The sequence below is a fragment of the Anomaloglossus baeobatrachus genome, chromosome 2, assembly GCF_048569485.1.
Source record: "Anomaloglossus baeobatrachus isolate aAnoBae1 chromosome 2, aAnoBae1.hap1, whole genome shotgun sequence".
In the NCBI taxonomy this organism is placed as follows: Eukaryota; Metazoa; Chordata; class Amphibia; order Anura; family Aromobatidae; genus Anomaloglossus; species Anomaloglossus baeobatrachus.
The window spans coordinates 674,396,940-674,417,950 of NC_134354.1; the positions used below are offsets into that span (position 1 = coordinate 674,396,940).

The window sequence follows — 21,011 nt, forward strand, 5'->3', positions numbered from 1 at the left end:
ACTACGCAGGGACCGACCTTCTCAGCTCTCCCCGAAACCCACTTCGTCATGGCAGCCTAGACCAAAACAGTCCAGGACTAGAGAGACTCAGCCACGACGTTTTCCCCCCTCATGACTCCTTCGGCGCCCCGGAAGACACACTCATTGTAGGTGGTCGACTGCGGCTCTTTCAACACATCTGGGCTGCCGCCTCAGACGACAAATGGGTGCGAGACCTTGTGCCTTCCGGTTACCACATAGAATTACGGACCTGACCCCCGAGTCGGTTCTTTCTCTCGAACCCCCCAAAGATTCGAAAACGACGCAAAGCTTTTTTCTCAGCAATCCACTCGCTCCAAACAGCAGGAGTGATAACTGTCCCAGACAACGAGAAGTTCGGGGGTTTTTATTCCAACCTCTTTGTGGTCCCCAAAAAGGATGGGTCAGTTCGACCCATCCTGGAACTCAAACACCTAAACAAACATGTGCACGTACGGAGATTCAGAATGGAGTCCCTAAGGTCCATTATTGCATCCATGGTCGAAGGGGAATTCCTCGCCTCCATAGACATCAAGGACGCGTACCTGCACATACCCAAAAAGTTCCTCCGCTTCGCAATTCAGGACTCCCACTTTCAATTCGTAGCTCTACCGTTCGGCCTTGCCACCGCACCAAGGGTCTTCACCAAAGTCATGGCGGCCGCCATGAGTGTCCTTCACGCCAGGGGAGTAGTCGTTCTCCCTTACTTGGACGACCTCCTCATCAAAGCCCCCTCCTTCCGCGACTGCTCAACCAGCGCACAGATCACTGTGGACACCCTATCCCGCTTAGGGTGGCTAGTGAATCTGGACAAATCATCCCCGATCCCATCACGATCATTCACCTTCCTGGGCATGTCCCTGGACACCCGTCGGGGCTTGGTCCTTTTCCCTCATGACAAGGCGTTCGCTCTTCAACGAGTGGTACGCTGCCTTCTACGTCCTCCGTCTCACTCCATTCCATTCAGCATGAAAGTGCTTGGCAGGATGGTGGCGGCTATGGAAGCAGTACCCTTTGCTCAACTGCACCTCCGCCCACTGCAGCTAGCCCTTCTAGCGGCCTGGGACAAGAGTCCCTTCTCCCTGGACAGACATCTTCACCTGACGCCTTCAGTCAGGTACGCACTCCGCTGGTGGCTTCGGTCCTCATCCCTATCGAAGGGGAGATCTTTTCTCCCAGTGAACTGGCTGGTCCTGACCACGGACACCAGCCTCCTTGGCTGGGGAGCAGTGTACCGGCACCACACTGCTCAAGGACGTTGGACGCCCCAGGAGTCTTTCCTTCCCATCAATATCCTGGAACTCCGTGCGATCTTCCTCGCGCTCAGAGCGTTCTGCCCTCTGCTAGCGGGTCGTCAGATTCGAGTCCAATCGGACAATGCGACAGCTGTAGCCTATATCAATCGGCAGGGAGGCACCCGCAGCAAAACGGCTTATCTCGAGGCCCACAAAATCCTCAGCTGGGCCGAATCGATGGGATCAGTGATATCAGCGGTACACATACCGGGGGTAGAGAACTGGGCAGCAGACTTTGAGTCGCCAAGGGCTGGCTGCCGGAGAATGGTCCCTAGACCCAGATGTGTTTCTACACATCTGCGCTCGCTGGGGCACACCAGACGTGGACCTAATGGCCTCAAGGTTGAATGCAAAGGTACCCGCGTTCATAGCCAGGTCACGCGACCCGCAGTCCATCGGCGCGGATGCTCTAGTCTGCTCCTGGCACCACTTCCGCCTGCTTTACATATTTCCACCTCTACCCCTGCTGCCGCGGGTAATCAGGAAGATCAAGGCAGAGGGAGTCCCGGTGATACCTATAGCACCGGACTGGCCCAGGCGCACCTGGTATGCCGAATTAGTACAAATGCTCACAGACGCACCGTGGCGCCTTCCAGACATCCCAGACTTGCTGACCCAAGGGCCCATTTCCCATCAGAACTCCAGAGCCCTGAAGCTGACAGCATGGCCATTGAGACCTGGGTATTAACAAGAGCGGGATTCTCCCCCGCGGTTATTGCCACCATGATCAGCTCCCGAAAGCCTCCTTCATCCCGCATTTACCACCGTACGTGGAAAATCTTCCTTTCATGGTGCAGGGAAACAAACGTCCAGCCTATGCCTCTGGCCATCCCCAGAATTCTCGACTTTCTACAGTCTGGCTTGCAAGTGGGGTTGGCTCTCAGTTCCCTTAAAGGGCAGGTCTCCGCGCTCTCAATCTTCTACCAATGCCGCCTGGCTCAAAAACCGCAAGTCAAGACATTCCTCCAGGGCGTTTCCCATCTAGTTCCACGTACAAACGGCCGCTGGAACCATGGGACCTCAACCTCGTTCTGGACGGTCTCCAGAGGTCTCCCTTTGAACCCCTCAAGGAATCCTCCCTTGCTCTTCTGTCCTGGAAGGTAACATTCTTAGTGGCAATTACTTCCATCAGACGGGTTTCGGAGCTGGCAGCACTCTCTTGCCGCGAGCCTTTTCGGATCTTTCACCAGGACAAGGTGGTTCTGCGCCCCCTTCCGGATTTCCTTCCAAAGGTTCTTACCCCGTTTCATTTGAACGAGGACATTGTCCTGCCTTCATTTTGTCCACACCCGGTTCATAGGGTGGAAAGGTCTCTGCATTCGTTAGACCTCGTCAGAGCTCTCAGATATTACATATCCAGGACAGCCCCCTTTAGGAAAACGGACTCTTTGTTCGTCATTCCTGAGGGGCCTAAGAATGGACAGCCAGCTTCAAAGGCGACGCTGGCTCGCTGGATTCGCTCTGCGATCCAGGAAGTCTACCGCTTGCAACTCAAGCCCATTCCTAGTGGGCTGCGGGCTCATTCCACGCGAGCAGTTGGAGCTTCGTGGGCTATTCGGCATCAGGCTTCAGTGGAACAGGTGTGTAAGGCTGCGACCTGGTCTAGCCTACATACGTTTTCAAAGCATTACAGAGTCCATACCCAGGTTTCAACTGAGGCAAATCTGGGTAGGAAAATTCTGCAAATGGCAGTAGAGCACCTCTCTTAGTAGGCGCTCCAGGCTGTCTGGAACTGGTTCCTAGTCCTTGGGTTGTGTTGTCTTCTTTTATGTTTCCCACCCATGGACTGCTTTAGGACGTCCCATGGTCCTGTGTCCCCCAATGATGCGTCAGAGAAAAACGGATTTTTGTGTACTCACCGTAAAATTGTTTTCTCTTAGCCATCATTGGGGGACACAGCACCCACCCTGTTGCCCTGTTGGGCCTTGGTTCTCTCAGTACCTTATTTGGTTATGACTCTTTTTTTCTCATGTTCCTCTGTTGAGGTAAGTTTTTACTGTTTTTTTTCTCCTACTGCTTGTGTACTAAAACTGAGCTTGCCTGGCCCGGCCAGGGGGTGTATACTGCAGAGGAGGAGCTATGCTTTTGCATCTACTTAGTGTCCTCCTATGGATAGGCAGCATAACACCCATGGTCCTGTGTCCCCCAATGATGGCTAAGAGAAAACGATTGTACGGTGAGTACACAAAAATCCGTTTACTGTATGTAAAGAATTCTCATCAGGGCAGAGGTTAATGTGAAGGGAAATTGAGCTGTAACATTGCCAATGGAGAATACTGTATTTTCTACTTTAGAGATGTTCCCTTTCATTGCAATCCTGTCTGTGACAATAATGAGACTGCTGAAAAGTATTCTGTACAGAATAGGAAGTTCATATCCAAAGTAAAGGCCTAGAGGTAGAGTGAAAATTACAAGATTTCTGACTTTTCTTTATAAAGATAATTAATGATATGAAAAATTATAATAAACCCCCCCATAATAATTTGACTTTAATAAGGTCAGTTTCTGATGACACTTTCCCTTTAAACCAGACTAGGTACAACATTTAATTTGTGATGGGCTATATATACGATGACATTTAACGAGGAGGGACACTATCTGCTCATTTCTTCAAACCAAACAACAATATTTTACCTTTTTCACCAAGTCATTTTCTTCTATCTGTCCAAGATCTCTACCCGATGCCTGAGCAATTCTCTTCCCCGCAACCAGATTACCGACCATAACGGATGCAGGGCCAACTCCTTCAATATAGAGGAAAGAATGAATACCATAATTTAGTAAGATGTCTGAACAATGCATTCACATACAGAATGTTATACGGTGTGGTGTAGGGCTATAGTTTACTGTAAGGGGCTCCCAAAAGTACAGCAGCAGCAACATCCCTCAGTGGTGGAAAACTAAGCCTAAACTAAGCCTGTTCATGGAAGTCTTTCATATGTAAAGCCACCACAGTCAGCGAGCATTTTCAGGGGTTCCCTCAGGGTATTAAGACAATTACTGGCATAAAAGCTGTTATACGGGAGAAAAAAATAATGTCTTTGTCCTAAAGAAGGTGGTGCCATCTTACTGCAGGTCATTGTGTTCCTAGTGTATTTGAGGAAATGCTTAGTATTTACCGGGCTGTTTCTGCCGTGGCTTTGGCAAGTTGGTCACACACGTGTGAGGACACATGAGGATATTGCACGGATGTAAGGTGCCTTCCAAAAAGTGCTGTTTTGTTTGAGATAAGTGAATTCCTCCAAGAGGCGTTTTTGGCAAAGTGTTTGCAGGAACAAGGGCAAGGCAGTAAACTCCCACCTGGTGGATACTATCGATGGCCTGGACAAAAACAGAGGAAATCATTAGTACACGGCATCACCACATTTTGACATAAAATATATATAATAGTAAATCATGTGATGTATGCACTCCTTCCTGGAAAAATAACCTTAGTTAGCAATGATTAAGGAGGTTTTCCACTACTAATGTGATCACCTTTCTTTTATCCTAACTATTCCTAACTAACACTTTCCTAATATACTTCTGCTATCTACTCTGCTCCTGTAAGCTTATGTCTAACAGGCTCATAAATACCATTATTATTGTTGTAGCTTTAATCCTTCTGGCTGCAGACCGGAATCGGACCAACGGAGCAGGGCATGTCACTGATGGGGGTGGGGCTGTGTCTCTGTATGTGACAGCGGTCTGGCCTCACATGTCCACATCAGACTGTCCTCTCAGCCTGGTTTAGGTTTACAGTGCTGTGCTTCAATTTGACAAGAGCTGTGATGTGCCAATCATTAAATAGTATATCATATTGCATAATCTGCACATCGCTGCGCTGGTTACATGAAAGCACCACATTGTAAAGCAGGCAGAGAGAAGATGGAGGTGTAATCTGGACATGCGTGCTCAGACTGCTGTCCCTCACAGAGAGGAAGTCCGACCCCACCAGTGACATGCCCTGCTCTGTTGGTCCGATTCTGGTCTCCAGACCGGAAGGCTCAAATCTAAAACAACATATGACGCGCCCCAGAGAGGTCAGGAGCAGGAGAGGAAGCAGCAGTATATTAGGAAAATGTTAGTTTGAGTCACTAAAAAAACCTTTAAATATATGTGCACAGGTGGAGGATTTGCATCAGAATCTTCTGCACCAAAAACCAGACTGCTGCCAGGATAAATGCTGCATAAAGTGTGTGTTTTTGGTACATTTTTTTTCAATTCAGTTGAATGGGTGGGAAAACCGCAAAAAAAAAAAAATGCTGGAAGACATGACATGATGCAGAATGGAAAAAAAAATATTTGTAGATTCAAATCTTTCACAAATAAGCAGCGTATGTTCATGAGATTTCTACGCGGTAAAGATGCACTGTGTGAACAAGCTCTACCTGGCATTAAATGATGTGGACACTTTTAGGGTCATATTTTTTTGTTTTACTTAAATGCATCATTTTTGCTAAATGAATTTCATTAAAAATGTTACTTTGTTTGCTTCCTATAGCCTCTGTGAAAATATGACCGTGAGCAGATTCTGACAGAGTTTTCAACTCTTATCTGCTTTTTTCGCAGTTCCTCTCAGCTAGTTAATGACCACAAATCAGATCAAAGAGGAGCTGAACGTATATCAACTGGGAGAGGTTCAGAAAAAAGACAAAGAAACAAATTTTCTTCTAGACGAGCTCACTGACATTCTCAGATAACTCATTCTGCAGTGAGCAATGTTCAGGGAAACAAAGAGCCCATGAAAGAAGACTGAAGCGCAATTATTTTTCGGCAACCAGAAGGAAAAGACCATATAAGAATCATCTAAACATTTACCTGCAGCACACGACTCATCCACTGGAATGAATCTTCCTCAGAGGCATCAGGACGTTGCTCCGCTACCACCACGATGCGTTCATCATAGAAGACCGTCACTGAAAACACCGCGATCCTGACACAAACACAACACATCATCAGTGCTCCATCTTCACTATGCACCATCCTTATGATCAACGAGGGGCTGACATTTGGGACCCCCCACTAATCCTGATAAAGGGGCTGCAATGTGGCTACTTAACCGCTTTCTCTGCACAGCGACACTCATGACCACCGGATGAGTAGGAAACTGCTTGAATAGGGCCTGGCTGTAGGTCCTGTGCACAGCTGGATGCTAAGGAAAGACTGAACCTATTCATTATCAGGATGGGTTGTGGGGTGGAGGGGGGTCCCAGAGAAGAGACCGGAACCAAACTGATGGCATAGTAGTGATAATTCACTTTCTAAGATGACAGGGCCAGTTTAACAAACCAAACCAAATAACAATAGTCTGTTGGGGGATAATAATTCAGAGGTTTAGAAAGGTCATTACCACATATTTTGGACTATAGGACGCACCTCATAAGATGCACCCCAGGTTTAGACAAAAGAAATGAGGGAAAAAAACATTTGCTACTTAAAATTTCCCTAGTGGTGTAAATAAGTGGATGACTCACCATCGCCAATCTTAATGGACTAGGGTAGAATATGGAAGGAATAGAACTATAGTATTTTTCAGCAGCTTGTATATTATACACATATAGTATTAAAGCACACACATTATGTACACTACCTGCAGAGCACACATATACACAACACTACATGTAGAGCACATGCGCACACAGTACAAATGTACAGTACATGCACTCTAAGAGCTGCTACAACACTCTGAGCTCTGCTATATATACACACAACTCGTCATATATATGCACAAACAGCTTTTCTTACAGTCAAACACAGCTCCGCTATAATACAAACACACAGCTCTGCTACATAAACACACAGCTCTGCTACAATACAAACACACAGCTATACTGCATCAAAACACAGCTATACTGCATCAAAACACACAGCTCTGCTACAATACAAACACACAGCTCTGCTATATAAACACAAAGCTATACTGCATCAAAACACACAGCTCTGCTACAATACAAACACACAGCTATACTGCATCAAAACACACAGCTCTGCTATATAAACACACAAATTTTGAAGTTCCTTTCCAGGTATGTCAGTGATCACGATCTGAAAAGTCAGCTACTCAGAGCGTGCATAATCCATGCGGGTCCTCTTGGCTTCCCATAGTGCCCTGCAATGGCCAGACTGTGGGGCAGGAGAGATTACTCTCAGTAATTGGGAAGGATGAGGTGTCAGTGACCTCCTCGATTATAGGGAGCTTGAGACCTTAAGACGCTCACACTTATTGGCAAGATTTTTTTCTCGCTAAAAAGATTGTCTCAGCGAGTCCAAAAAATACAGACTGTTTTATTCACTGAGAAGGTAAGCTGAAAATGTAATAACCAGGAATTTCATACCCAAATGCTTCTGACCAATATCTAAATCCATAAGTGTGAAAGAGGTCATCACATTTGGAGGTACTACAGAAGCGAGCCACGCGGCTGCAGCGATGACACACGTCACCGGCTATATAGAGAATTTTACACCAAGAGCTGCTTCTATTGGAAACTATAATTGTGGTATTTCATGTAATGACAAAAGAATGCACTTTCTTTTTTTAGTACAAAAGTCAATGGGTGAGAAAGGGTCACAAAATGTCAGCACAATGTGAACAGAAATGAAACTTCAATGGTACTCCCATCTGGTATATTAATAGCATAAGCCACATGATATGCCACTATTAGATGAATGTTCCACCAATGGTACCCTCTTCTACCTCTAGAAGGGGGCCCTGTTGTGCGCACCTGTCAGTGATGGAAGTCACATAAAAATCAATGGAATTCTGACCACTCTCCACAGACAGCGATGTGCGTCATGGCTCGATCCACAGACTTGTAGTTTATAGGCAGGCTAGCAAGCGTTAATCTCTGCTGGGGTGCTGGTTAGTCTCCTTTGTTCACATGCTGTGGGGGCGCCAGTCATATGCGCTCCCCTCCTATATATGCTGGTTGCACAGTTCCTTTAATGCCAGCTATAGCTTTTCTATACTGGTATGGTGAGGTGTTGTGATTCAGACATATGGTGGTTATAGTACTTTATTGCTGTGAGTGGTTATGGTGTTAACCCTTGTTGTCCTTTTGGTTCTAACTTGCATCTCTTGCTTTCCTCCTTAATCTCTTACTGTTTGTGTTCCTGTAAGTTTGCAGCATGTCTGAAGTCTGTTTTTTTTTCGTGTCTGCCTTTAACTGTGCTGCTATTACACGCTTGTCCCTTCTTTCCCTGCGGAGGTTGGGGGGATTAACAGTTTAGTTCTGGTCAGGATAATAGTAAGGCAAAGGTTTCCAGCATCTTCACCATCAGGAGGTATGGGATAAGCCTAGGGTCACCTAGCATGGACAGTATAAGAGCTGCCTGTCCCTTGCGATCCTACAGTCACATCGTCACACCTGCATTACTATACATACATACATGCATACAAGGCATGCCCTCTGGCATACTATAAGTGTACGAGGTGGAAATACGGTTTTAACAAGTGAGAACAAATCTTGCCTACCTTCCTCTGTACAAGGTTTTAATTGATTCCACAGCTAATGCAGTTGCTACAATGTCGTCTGCATTGTGCCGCCTTCCACTAACCACCAACGTCCCATCCATTTTTCCAACCACAAACACAAGGTTACCCTGGAAAGAAAAGAAAATTAAATATATTAGAAATAATAAGATGTGCATGGGATCTCAATCACTGCTGCCCAATGCAGTTTCTCTGAACTCCACCGCACATACACTACACACGCACACTCAGGAGAACGGGTAGTGGGTTCAGATGACTTTTCTCTTAAGAGTACGCAGAGGACAGTCCCATCGGTTATTGTTTTTACAGGACATTCACTGTACATGCGTCACCTGTAGAAAGACGCGATAAAAACGGTTGTGGTTTTAACTGCACCTCAAGTGCAATGTCTGGATGTACACTAAAGGCATAGAACGTTTTGCAGAGCCTTGGTCTGATGGCCACGTCAGTAGTCCGGTAGTCCAGTAACTCTCCTCCATCTGCTGACGCTTCTGATTAGTAAGCTCCAGATAAAATCACTCTTTTTGATTAACTTCGGAAGTTGCCATTTCTTTTCTTTCTTTATATAGTGTTTTTGTTGTGTAAAAACACAAAAAAATAAAAATCCCTTTGTACCCAATGCTGCTGATTACTAAAAAAAACAACAAAAAAAACCCCCAAAAAAACCAAACCCCAAACATAGAAATATACTTATCGTACACCATTACAGTAATAACTATGTAGTATAGAAAAAATGACTAAGTGCATACAGTAGTAAGCAAAGAGGGTAAAAAAGGGGGTCATGTATATATCTCAGTACCAATCCTTTTTCTCTGCCATTTCTCCGGGGTCAGGAACCTTTTTGGCTGAGAGAGCCATGAACACCACATAGTTTAAAATGTAATTTCGTGAGAGCCATACTCCCCAGGGGAAGATCGGTGGTGGAGCAGCTCAGAGGGTCCCAGGAGGCAGGGTAGGCGATGCTGCGGGCACGGAGGAGGGGGTGTCGCAGCTCAAGAGGGTCAGTGTGCGGAGGGTAAGCGATACTGCTGTGGGCTTGTAGGGTGTCTCGACGGTGGGCGCCATTGATCTGCCATCGGGCTGCTTTGAATCTCCCACAGTTAACTAGATTGAGTTCAAGAAACTGGCCGCGGCGAGTGTGCAGATCGACGCGATGGACTTAAAAGAAAATTGCTGCACAGTCCGATCTGTGCATGCGCCGCCTCCACAGCCAATTTCTTGAAGTAGATCTCGTTAATTGCGGGAGATTCAAAGCAGTCCGCTGGTTACTGCTGGCTCGCTGCCGCGACACTCCACAAGCCCGCAGTATCGCCGACCCTGCGCCGCCTCGGTAAGCCATATGCGGTTTGTATGACGCACCTTCATTCCCCCCCCCCCCCCCACCAGTTTTGGGGGGGAAAAGTGTGTCTTCCATACTGGAAAATACAGTATTTTTTTTATTCAGTAAAGATTTGTCTGCGAGCCAGATGCAGCCATCAAAATAGCCACATCTGTCTCGTGAGCCATTGGTTCCAGACCCCTGACTTAGATGATTTGGAAGGCCACGCAATCATATCTCCATAGGAGTGGTCTTTTCTTATAACTCCTTCTTGATGAGTTTCTAATGATCCATGTTGGTCTAGCAGCTGCAGAATAAAATGAGAGTCTACATAGCCCCTATTTAAGTGAATGACCATCTAATACACAGCGATCAGAATAGATTTCCGCTTAGGTTTGTAGTGACGGCTGTTTGTAAATTTAATCTAAAACTAGAGATAAAGTTGAGGCAAAAGATGAAAATAAATGATAGAAATAATATAGTCTGAGAAGGTATTTCCCACATCAAGATAACTTCAATAGCAGCCACTTTAATTCAGCACTTACAGGTCCTACAAATCCCAATAAGCCAGTCCTGGTAAATGGCGTTTCCCCAATTGGGGTCCCAGTGGCACCAAATGGTAAAACCTGGAACAACAAAAAAAAAGCACAATTAAGTGAATTGGTCTTTACAGAAGTACAAGAAATAGGGAAGGGATAATACACAGGATGAAGCTATACTGAGAAGCCATCCATGGTCTTCAGAGCTTTATGTGAGGGACACCACAGGTACCGTATACACAGCACGGAGTCAGGGGCGAACAGATGTCTATTTGTAGAAAATCAAGGCAGGAAACGGAGAATATTGTACTCCGTCCAAATACAGACGGCAATCTCACCTTTGCTCGCACTGCGGACCTGACAGATTTACAGGAAAACTCTGTCAAATCTGTTTTTTTTTTCTAATGTACAAAATGACGGAGAGAAATTTAAACAAGAAAACTCGAAAAATCTCAGATGGACACAACAGAAAGGCTTCGCTTTCGGACTTTGCTTGGAATTTATTGACAATTTAAAGGGTTTCCCAACTGTGCAATTCTTGCCTTTTAGACAGGACAAATAAAAAGCAAGCTATCATCAGAAAGAAGGGAATTTTGTTTACTTACCGTAAATTCCTTTTCTTCTAGCTCTAATTGGGAGACCCAGACAATTGGGTGTATAGGCTATGCCTCCGGAGGCCGCACAAAGTACTACACTTAAAAGTGTTAGGCCCCTCCCCTTCTGCCAATACACCCCCCGTGCTCCCACGGGCTGCTCAGTTTTGGTGCAAAAGCAAGAAGGAGGAAAAAATAATTATAAACTGGTTTAATTTCAATCCGAAGGAAACTCGGAGAACTGAAACCATTCAACATGAACAACATGTGTACACAAAAAAACAGGGGCGGGTGCTGGGTCTCCCAATTAGAGCTAGAAGAAAAGGAATTTACGGTAAGTAAACAAAATTCCCTTCTTCTTTTTCGCTCTATTGGGAGACCCAGACAATTGGGACGTCCAAAAGCAGTCCCTGGGTGGGTAAAATAATACCTCGTAAGAGAGCCGTAAAACGGCCCTTTCCTACAGGTGGGCAACCGCCGCCTGAAGGACTCGTCCACCTAGGCTGGCATCCGCCGCAGCATAGGTATGCACCTGATAGTGCTTCGTGAAAGTGTGCAGGCTCGACCAGGTAGCCGCCTGACACACCTGTTGAGCCGCAGCCTGGTGCCTCAAAGCCCAGGACGCTCCCACGGCTCTGGTAGAATGGGCCTTCAGCCCTGAGGGAACCGGAAGCCCAGCCGAACGGTAAGCTTCGATAATTGGCTCCTTGATCCACCGAGCCAGGGTTGATTTGGAAGCCTGTGACCCTTTACGCTGGCCAGCGACAAGGACAAAGAGTGCATCCGAGCGGCGCAGGGGCGCCGTACGAGAAATGTAGAGTCTGAGTGCTCTCACCAGATCTAACAAGTGCAAATCCTTTTCACATTGGTGAACTGGATGAGGATAAATAGAGGGTAAGGAAATATCCTGATTGAGATGAAAGGGGGATACCACCTTAGGGAGAAACTCCGGAACCGGACGTAGAACCACCTTGTCCTGGTGAAAAACCAGAAAAGGGGCTTTGCACGACAACGCTGCTAGCTCAGACACTCTCCGAAGTGAAGTGACTGCTACTAGAAAAACCACTTTCTGCGAAAGGCGTGAGAGAGAAATATCTCTCATTGGCTCGAATGGTGGTTTCTGAAGAACCATCAGCACCCTGTTTAGATCCCAGGGTTCTAACGGCCGCTTGTAAGGTGGAACGATGTGACAAACACCCTGCAGGAACGTGCGTACCTGTGGAAGTCTAGCTAGGCGCTTCTGGAAAAACACAGAGAGCGCTGAAAATTGTCCCTTAAGGGAACCGAGCGACAAACCCTTTTCCCGTCCAGATTGAAGGAAGGACAGAAAAGTAGGTAATGCAAATGGCCAGGGAGAAAAACCCTGAGCAGAGCACCACGACAGGAAAATTTTCCACGTCCTGTGATAAATCTTGGCGGACGTTGGTTTCCTAGCCTGTCTCATAGTGGCAATGACTTCTTGAGATAACCCTGAAGACGCTAGGATCCAGGACTCAATGGCCACACAGTCAGGTTGAGGGCCGCAGAATTCAGATGGAAAAACGGCCCTTGAGACAGCAAGTCTGGTCGGTCTGGTAGTGCCCACGGTTGGCCGACCGTGAGATGCCACAGATCCGGGTACCACGACCTCCTCGGCCAGTCTGGAGCGACGAGGATGGCGCGGCGGCAGTCGGCCCTGATCTTGCGTAACACTCTGGGCAACAGTGCCAGCGGAGGAAACACATAAGGGAGCTGAAACTGCGACCAATCCTGAACTAAGGCGTCCGCCGCCAGAGCTCTGGGATCTTGAGACCGTGCCATGAACGTTGGTACCTTGTTGTTGTCCCGGGACGCCATGAGGTCGACGTCCGGCACCCCCCAGCGGCAACAGATCTCCTGAAACACGTCCGGGTGAAGGGACCATTCCCCTGCGTCCATGCCCTGGCGACTGAGATAATCTGCTTCCCAGTTTTCCACGCCTGGGATGTGAACTGCGGATATGGTGGAGGCCGTGGCTTCCACCCACATCAAAATCCGCCGGACTTCCTGGAAGGCTTGTCGACTGCGTGTGCCGCCTTGGTGGTTGATGTATGCCACCGCTGTAGAATTGTCCGACTGAATTCGGATCTGCTTGCCTTCCAGCCACTGCTGGAACGCTTTCAGGGCAAGATACACTGCCCGAATTTCCAGAACATTGATCTGAAGCGAGGACTCTTGCCGGGTCCACGTACCCTGAGTCCTGTGGTGGAGAAAAAACCGCTCCCCACCCTGACAGACTTGCGTCCGTCGTGACTACTTCCCAGGATGGGGGTAGGAAGGATTTCCCCTTCGACAATGAAGTGGGAAGAAGCCACCACCGAAGGGAAGCTTTGGTCGCCTGAGAGAGGGAGACGGTCCTGTCGAGGGACGTCGGCTTCCTGTCCCATTTGCGTAGGATGTCCCATTGAAGAGGACGCAGGTGAAACTGCGCGAAAGGGACTGCTTCCATTGCTGCCACCATCTTCCCCAGGAAGTGCATGAGGCGCCTCAAGGGGTGTGACTGGCCTTGAAGGAGAGATTGTACCCCTGTCTGTAGTGACCGCTGCTTGATCAGCGGAAGCTTCACTATCGCTGAGAGGGTATGAAACTCCATGCCAAGGTATGTGAGCGATTGGGCCGGTGTCAGATTTGACTTTGGAAAATTGATGATCCACCCGAAACTCTGGAGAGTCTCCAGGGTAGCGTCGAGGCTGTGTTGGCATGCCTCTAGAGAGGGTGCCTTGATCAACAGATCGTCCAAGTACGGGATCACCGAGTGACCCTGAGAATGGAGGACCGCTACTACAGTAGCCATAACCTTGGTGAAAACCCGTGGGGCTGTTGCCAGGCCGAATGGCAGTGCCACGAACTGCAGGTGTTCGTTTCCTATGGCGAAGCGCAAGAAGCGCTGGTGCTCTGGGGCAATCGGAACGTGGAGATAAGCATCTTTGATATCGATCGATGCAAGGAAATCTCCTTGGGACATTGAGGCGATGACGGAGCGAAGGGATTCCATCCGGAACCGCCTGGTCTTTACGTGTTTGTTGAGAAGTTTCAGGTCTAGGACAGGACGGAAAGACCCGTCCTTCTTTGGGACCACAAACAAGTTGGAGTAAAAACCGTGGCCCTGTTGATGAAGAGGAACAGGGACCACCACTCCTTCTGCCTTCAGAGTGCCCAGCGCCTGCAGAAGAGCCTCGGCTCTCTCGGGAGGCGGAGAAGACCTGAAGAATCGAGTCGGGGGACGAGAGATGAACTCTATCTTGTAACCGTGAGACAGAATGTCTCTCACCCAGCGGTCTTTTATTTGTGGCAGCCAGGTGTCGCAAAAGCGGGAGAGCCTGCCACCGACCGAGGATGCTACTAGAGGAGGTAGAAGTCATGAGGCAGCCGCTTTGTTAGCGGTGCTCCCAATGGCCTTTTTAGGACGTGACTTAGACCGCCATGCATCAGAGTTCCTTTGTTCTTTCTGAGACCTTTTGGACGAGGAGAATTGGGACCTGCCCGCGCCCCGAAAGGACCGAAACCTCGACTGCCCTCTCCTCTGTTGGGAGAGGTTCTGCTTGGGCTGGGGTAAGTATGTATCCTTTCCCTTGGATTGTTTGATGATTTCATCCAGGCGCTCGCCAAAGAGCCTGTCGCCAGAAATTGGCTAACCGGTTAAACGCTTTTTTGGAAGCGGAATCTGCCTTCCACTCCCGTAGCCACAAGGCCCTGCAGACTACTACCGAATTGGCGGTCGCAACTGCCGTACGGCTCACAGAGTCCAGGACAGCATTCATAGCGTAAGACGCAATTGCCGAGGTCTGGGAGGTAATGGAAGCCACTTGTGGCGCGGCCGCTTCAATTTTCGCTTGACCTGCTGATATAGCTTGTAGCGCCCATACGGCTGCGAATGCTGGGGCAAAAGAAGCTCCGATAGCTTCATAGATGGATTTCATCCAGAGCTCCATCTGCCTGTCAGTGGCATCTTTAAGCGAGGCCCCATCTTCCACTGCAAGTATGGATCTAGCCGCCAGTCTGGAGATTGGAGGATCCACTTTGGGACATTGAATCCAACCTTTAACCACTTCCGGGGGAAAAGGATAACGTGTATCCTTAAGGCGCTTAGAGAAACGCTTATCCGGACAAGCATGGTGATTCTGGATTGCCTCTCTGAAATCAGAGTGGTCTAGAAACATACTCTGTGTACGCTTGGGGAACCTGAAGCGAAATTTCTCCTGCTGAGAATCAGACTCCTCCGCCGGAGGGGCTGAGGGAAGAATATCCAGCAACTGATGAATGGATGCAATAAGATCATTCACTATGGCGTCCCCGTCTGGAGAATTAAGATTGAGAGCGCTCCCAGGATCAGAATCCTGATCAGCTGTTTCCGCATCATCAACCAGAGAATCCCCCCGCTGAGACCCTAAACAATATGATGTCGAGGGAAATTCTAAGCGGGCTCGCTTAGACGATCTGGGGCTAGGTTCTAAGTCCGAACCCTCCGTCTGGGATGTATGAGATACCCCGTGAGGACATTGTTGGTCCAACTGAGGGGGGTCAGGGAACAATGACTCAACAGAGTCCCTTTGCTGAGATACCGGTCTGGACTGCAAGGCTTCTAGTATCTTAGCCATAGTCTCAGAGAGTTGATCCTTAAAGGCTGCAAACTCAGTCCCCGTCACCTGGACAGTGTCAACAGGTGGCTCCCCCTGGGCCCCTCTTAGCAGAGGATCCGGCTGAGGAAGTGTCACAGGGGTCGAACACTGTACACAATGAGGGTCAGTGGAACCTGCCTGTAGCTGGGTCTTACATGCGGCGCAGGCAACATAATAAGCCTGTGTTTTGGCACCCCTGCCTTTTATGGGCGCCATGCTATAGTTTTCCCTGAGTAACACAATAGGGTATATAGCCAGAAAGAACTGTGCTCATACAGTGTAAATTATATACAGTACACAAATAATGTACCCATACAATACAGCACCATGGGGCTAGCACCACATGTGCTGTTTACCAGCCGCCTAAGCGGTTGTGAGGCCACCAGAGACCGTGTCTGGGTCTCCCATGAATATGTCCCTCTCTGCAGCGTCGGTGGAGCTGACAGGAATGGCTGCGGCGTCCTGACAAGCTGAGGAAACTGTGGGCGTGGCCTAGAAAGAGCGCGAAACGGGCGCTCATACTGTGTACAGTGAGGGGAGTGGAGCATGTAAATCATACTCCAGCCCTCATTGCTGCTCGCTCCGTGCAGCGTCCCGCCCTTCCCCTGCCTGTCAGGGCTGAGGGCGGGAGAAAAAAAAAAGGGAAACTAGGCCGCAATGAAGCCGGGGACTGTAGTAATAAACGCGGCCGCCGTAAAAGCGCGGTCGCGTGAAAGTCCCCGGCGAACTACAAGTCCCAGCCGCGCCGCAGTGTCCCGTGGCAACGGCGGTCAGTGCGGTAGCCCTTACATATAACCACACTCAGCGACGCTGAGTGTGTAATGGCACATATAGACCCGGTCAGCGCCGCGGTCCCCGGTGCACTAGCACACCCAGCAAAGCTGAGGTGATGCCGTGCGCGGTCCCCATAGGGATACAGAGTACCTTTAAGATGCAGGGCCATGTCCCTGAACGGTATCGGCTCCTATCCATCAGGCTCCACAGGAGTTGTGGATGAAGCCCGGTCTCAGTGCCTGGAGACCGATAAGATCCCACTTCACCCAGAGCCCTAAGGGGGATGGGGAAGGAAAAACAGCATGTGGGCTCCAGCCGCCGTACCCGCAATGGATACCTCAACCTTAACAACACCGCCGACAAAAGTGGGGTGAGAAGGGAGCATGCTGGGGGCCCTATATGGGCCCACTTTTCTTCCATCCGACCTAGTCAGCAGCTGCTGCTGACTAATCTGTGGAGCTGTGCTGTGCGTGTCTGACCTCCTTCGCACAAAGCAAAAAACTGAGCAGCCCGTGGGAGCACGGGGGGTGTATTGGCAGAAGGGGAGGGGCCTAACACTTTTAAGTGTAGTACTTTGTGCGGCCTCCGGAGGCATAGCCTATACACCCAATTGTCTGGGTCTCCCAATAGAGCGAAAAAGAAATGGCTTATTGTTTAAATCAGATTTTTTGTTGCATGTGTTATGATTTTGTCAATGTTTTTGCTTTTACTACCACACTCATGGTAAAAAAAAAAAAAAAAGTCATCATGCACTTCCACATTTGGGCTATTTTAGGATCATGATTGTGCTTTTAGGCAGAGTTTTCGGCGGGCTCCTTATCATCATAGACATCATTACAATGACAGATCACACTTCTATACACAGCGGATAACACAGTATCCACCAATCATAATAGGTGAGGTCACTGCGCCCCTTTTTCTCACAATGACCTTAGCATAGGCTCCTTAAAGGGAACCTGTCATCACTTTTTTGGCGTATAAGCTGCAGCCACCACCACCGGGCTCTTATATACAGCATTTTAACATGCTGTATTTAAGAGCCCAGGCCGGGGGTATAACATAAACACTTCATAATACTTACCTAACGGTGGCGCGGTAGGCCTAATGGGCGTCTCCGTTGTCCGGTGCCAGCGCCTCCTCTTTCGGCCAGGTTTGTCCTCTTTCTAAAGCCGCGGTGCATGACGCGTCCAAGTCATACACACTCACCGGTCCTGCTACAGGACCTGAATGCCAGCGAGTGTGTATGACATCTGACCAGTCATGCACTGCAGCTAGAGGAGGACAAAGATGGCCAAAAGAGGTGGCATTGGTGCCGGACAATGGAGATGCCCAGTAGGCCCACCGCACGATCTCAGAATGCTGTATATAAGAGCCCGGTGGTGGTGGTGGTGGCCGCAGCTTATAGGACGAAAAAGTGGTGACAGGTTCCCTTTAAATGCTTCATACAAAAGAAAGGGTCTACATGGGTTGTTTTCTGAAACAACAGGAAGTTAGAGTCTAAAAAAATCCCACACAGCTGAGAGCTGATATTATTATGCTGGAAAGGTCTATAGTTCTTGGTCCCTTCCCAGCCTAATATAGCAGCCCACAGCTACCAAAGAAGTGGCGCTTCACATTAGATTCAACAATTCTGGCGCTTTGCCCGACTTTTCCCGATTGCCCTGCTGCGGTGGCAATTGGGGTATTGGTAGTTGGGGTTGATGTCAGCTGTGCAGTGTCAGCTGGTATCAAGCCCTGTTAGTAATGGAGAGGTGTCTATCAGACACCCCACATTACCAACCCAGTAAGTGAAAATAAAAAAAAAAATCAGACAGACACACGGCATTCAGATTTCCATTCGTGAACTATGTCCAATTATGTTGGAACACCTGGAATATGGCGGACCTGCATAGGCGTTTTGTTTTTTGTTTTTTATATTATTTTTTAACAAATTAGTGAACCAGGGGAAAACAAAGTCAGTATTTTCAAATTAACTAATTTTGCATGTGTTTTTCCCTTTTTAATTATTGGGATAGTAAAGGGGGTGTCAGATACACACCTGACCATTACTAACACCAGGGCTTGATTACCCAGTTTGCCACTGCAGCAGGGCAATTGGGAAGAGCCGAGGCGAAGCACAAAAATTGGAGCATCTAATGTAATGTGCCACTTCTTTGGTGGCTGTGAGCTGCTCTTCTATTTTTAGGCTGAACAGGGACTAATAACCATGGGCCTTCCCAGCCCGCAGCTGTCTGCTTTATCTTGGCTGGTTATCAAAAATGGGGGTGATCCCACAGCATTTATTTCTTTTAATTATTTAATTGGTTAATAGCTGTACAATCCATATAGCTATCTATATATTAGCTATTTATCATCTATTATCTATCTAATCATTGCACATATTTAAAAAATAAAAACCAATTTTTTTAATGCATTTATTTTGGGTCCGTGTCACACGGACGGCACACGGATGTCATCTGTGTGTTGTGCAAATTTTCCAAGGACCCATAGACTTCTATTGACCCTTTCCATCACATGGAGGTGTGAAGATAAACAGATATGTTAATGAGTATGCTTGTTTCTCCAGTACGCGTGAAAAGGGACATCAGCATACTGGAAACAAGGCAGTGTGAAGGGGTAAGATGACAAAAACTGATGTAAAGCGACAAAATCTGCATTAAATTGTGTGAATATTATTGTGGAGATGCTGTGGATTTACTATGAATTTCACACTTTGCACAATAACAGCAAAATGGATAACGTGGAATATATCCGTTCCTTATATTTTTAGAATGTCAAAAGATGCATAAAATGTAGAATTTACCTTAAATATTTGTGATTCTCATGATTTACTACACTATAGTGCTACTTCCTATCCAATAATCACAATGATAAGTTTTGCCCGGGGCGTGCAAGCAGACAGACATATTTTTATACGTATACACACGCTCAAATGTATTCTTCGTCACTCCCGACAGTCCGTAATAACTTATCCCCCCTCCTTTGTAACTGACACAGATTTCTCCGATCTCATCCGTTTTACATAACTGCGGCACCGCTTCTGGTTTTACGATACACATCACCCCTGAAAAAGCAGACTGCGATTTTATACTCATCTATACACACAGTGTCCAATGTCAAATCAATTTATGTCACAAATAGCTGTAAAAAGATGACAATTTGATCAAGACGTTAAACTATGAACCTCGTGTCCATTATGTAATGTCTCGCTTAGATGAAGGAAAATGAAATAAATTTAAATGTTTGGTTCTGGTCCCATGTCGTTACAATTGTGGTGTATTTTCTATCTTTTTTCCCTTGGTACCAGCATTTTAATTATTCACAGTGAACATCGGAAGACCGCTATTTCGCTATATAATGAGCTTCCACAGGTCCCCACCTCCCACCTGTGGAAGCTCATTGTGTGGCGAAACGGCTGTCATCCGAAGTTCCACGCGCTCTCCTGCAGGGATTTTAAAGTTTGAGAAATAAATAAATTTTCGTTTAGACTGGTGAGTGCCACTTAAACTTTCTTTTTCTTATATGGAAGATTTCTGGACTGTGGTCAGAAGTGTTGCACCACCGTCACCTAATCCAGCTCAGATGGTCGTGTTTGATTCACCATCCACAGGTGTGTAGGTAGTGCCGAACATTTTTTTCTGTTTATGCGATGTTAAGTACGGTAAATGACCCTAATGTCCATGTATAAAATATGAACCTGTTCATGACTGGGCCATTTACTCCCCCCTCCTGACCTGACATCCACTTTTAACAGCTCTATAATTTTTCCCCCTTCGGATATTCAAATAATTTTTCACTTATTTTATTTTGTTTTACGTGGGGCTTAAATTTTACATCATTTTGATATTCTTTTTTTTCTTTGCTAATATTGGGGGAAAACAATAAAACCACCACAAAAGATTACTAAAAACATTTAAATTGTGTTACACTTTCCATAGAAATTATTTTCATATATTGGACGTCATATTTCGATGAGGAATTGGGCTAGAAAGTCCTTTCAGGAGAAGTGTGGGGGCATTTTAATATATCAATAAATGCTTTTTTTTTTTTATTTCCCATGTAACTGGCTGGTATATGAGCCCCAGCTACTGGAAAATTCGAGCCTCCTGGTTGTATAGTGGAACTGACAAGATTTCCTAAGATCCTGCAGCTCCTGTTCCCTCCCTATACCCAGTGATCACATGTTGACTGGGTTCGGAGGAGGAAGCAGGGTAAGTGATTCCTAATCTATATACACAATGCTAGTTCAGCAGAGATCATGAAGGTAAACCTGGTAATGAACCATCCTTATTTTCTCTTTGGGAATTCTGCTTGAGTGTGAGAGCGATCATTTTTCCTTCACTTGAGTTTACAAATTTGAGAATAT

General features: G+C 47.2%; 1 protein-coding gene across 1 annotated transcript in view; it reads right to left on the reverse strand.

The window, feature by feature from the left end:
- The window catches only part of DIP2B (disco interacting protein 2 homolog B), a 324,894-nt gene that overhangs the window by 65,256 nt on the left and 238,627 nt on the right, over positions 1–21,011 (reverse strand). The window contains exons 19-24 of the mRNA XM_075333901.1: positions 19,573–19,709; positions 10,648–10,728; positions 8,767–8,894; positions 6,114–6,228; positions 4,433–4,634; positions 3,948–4,057 (exon numbers count right to left, since the gene is read on the reverse strand). Coding sequence (XP_075190016.1) covers positions 3,948–4,057; positions 4,433–4,634; positions 6,114–6,228; positions 8,767–8,894; positions 10,648–10,728; positions 19,573–19,709 — 773 coding nt within the window. The remainder of the gene's footprint in view (positions 1–3,947; positions 4,058–4,432; positions 4,635–6,113; positions 6,229–8,766; positions 8,895–10,647; positions 10,729–19,572; positions 19,710–21,011) is intronic.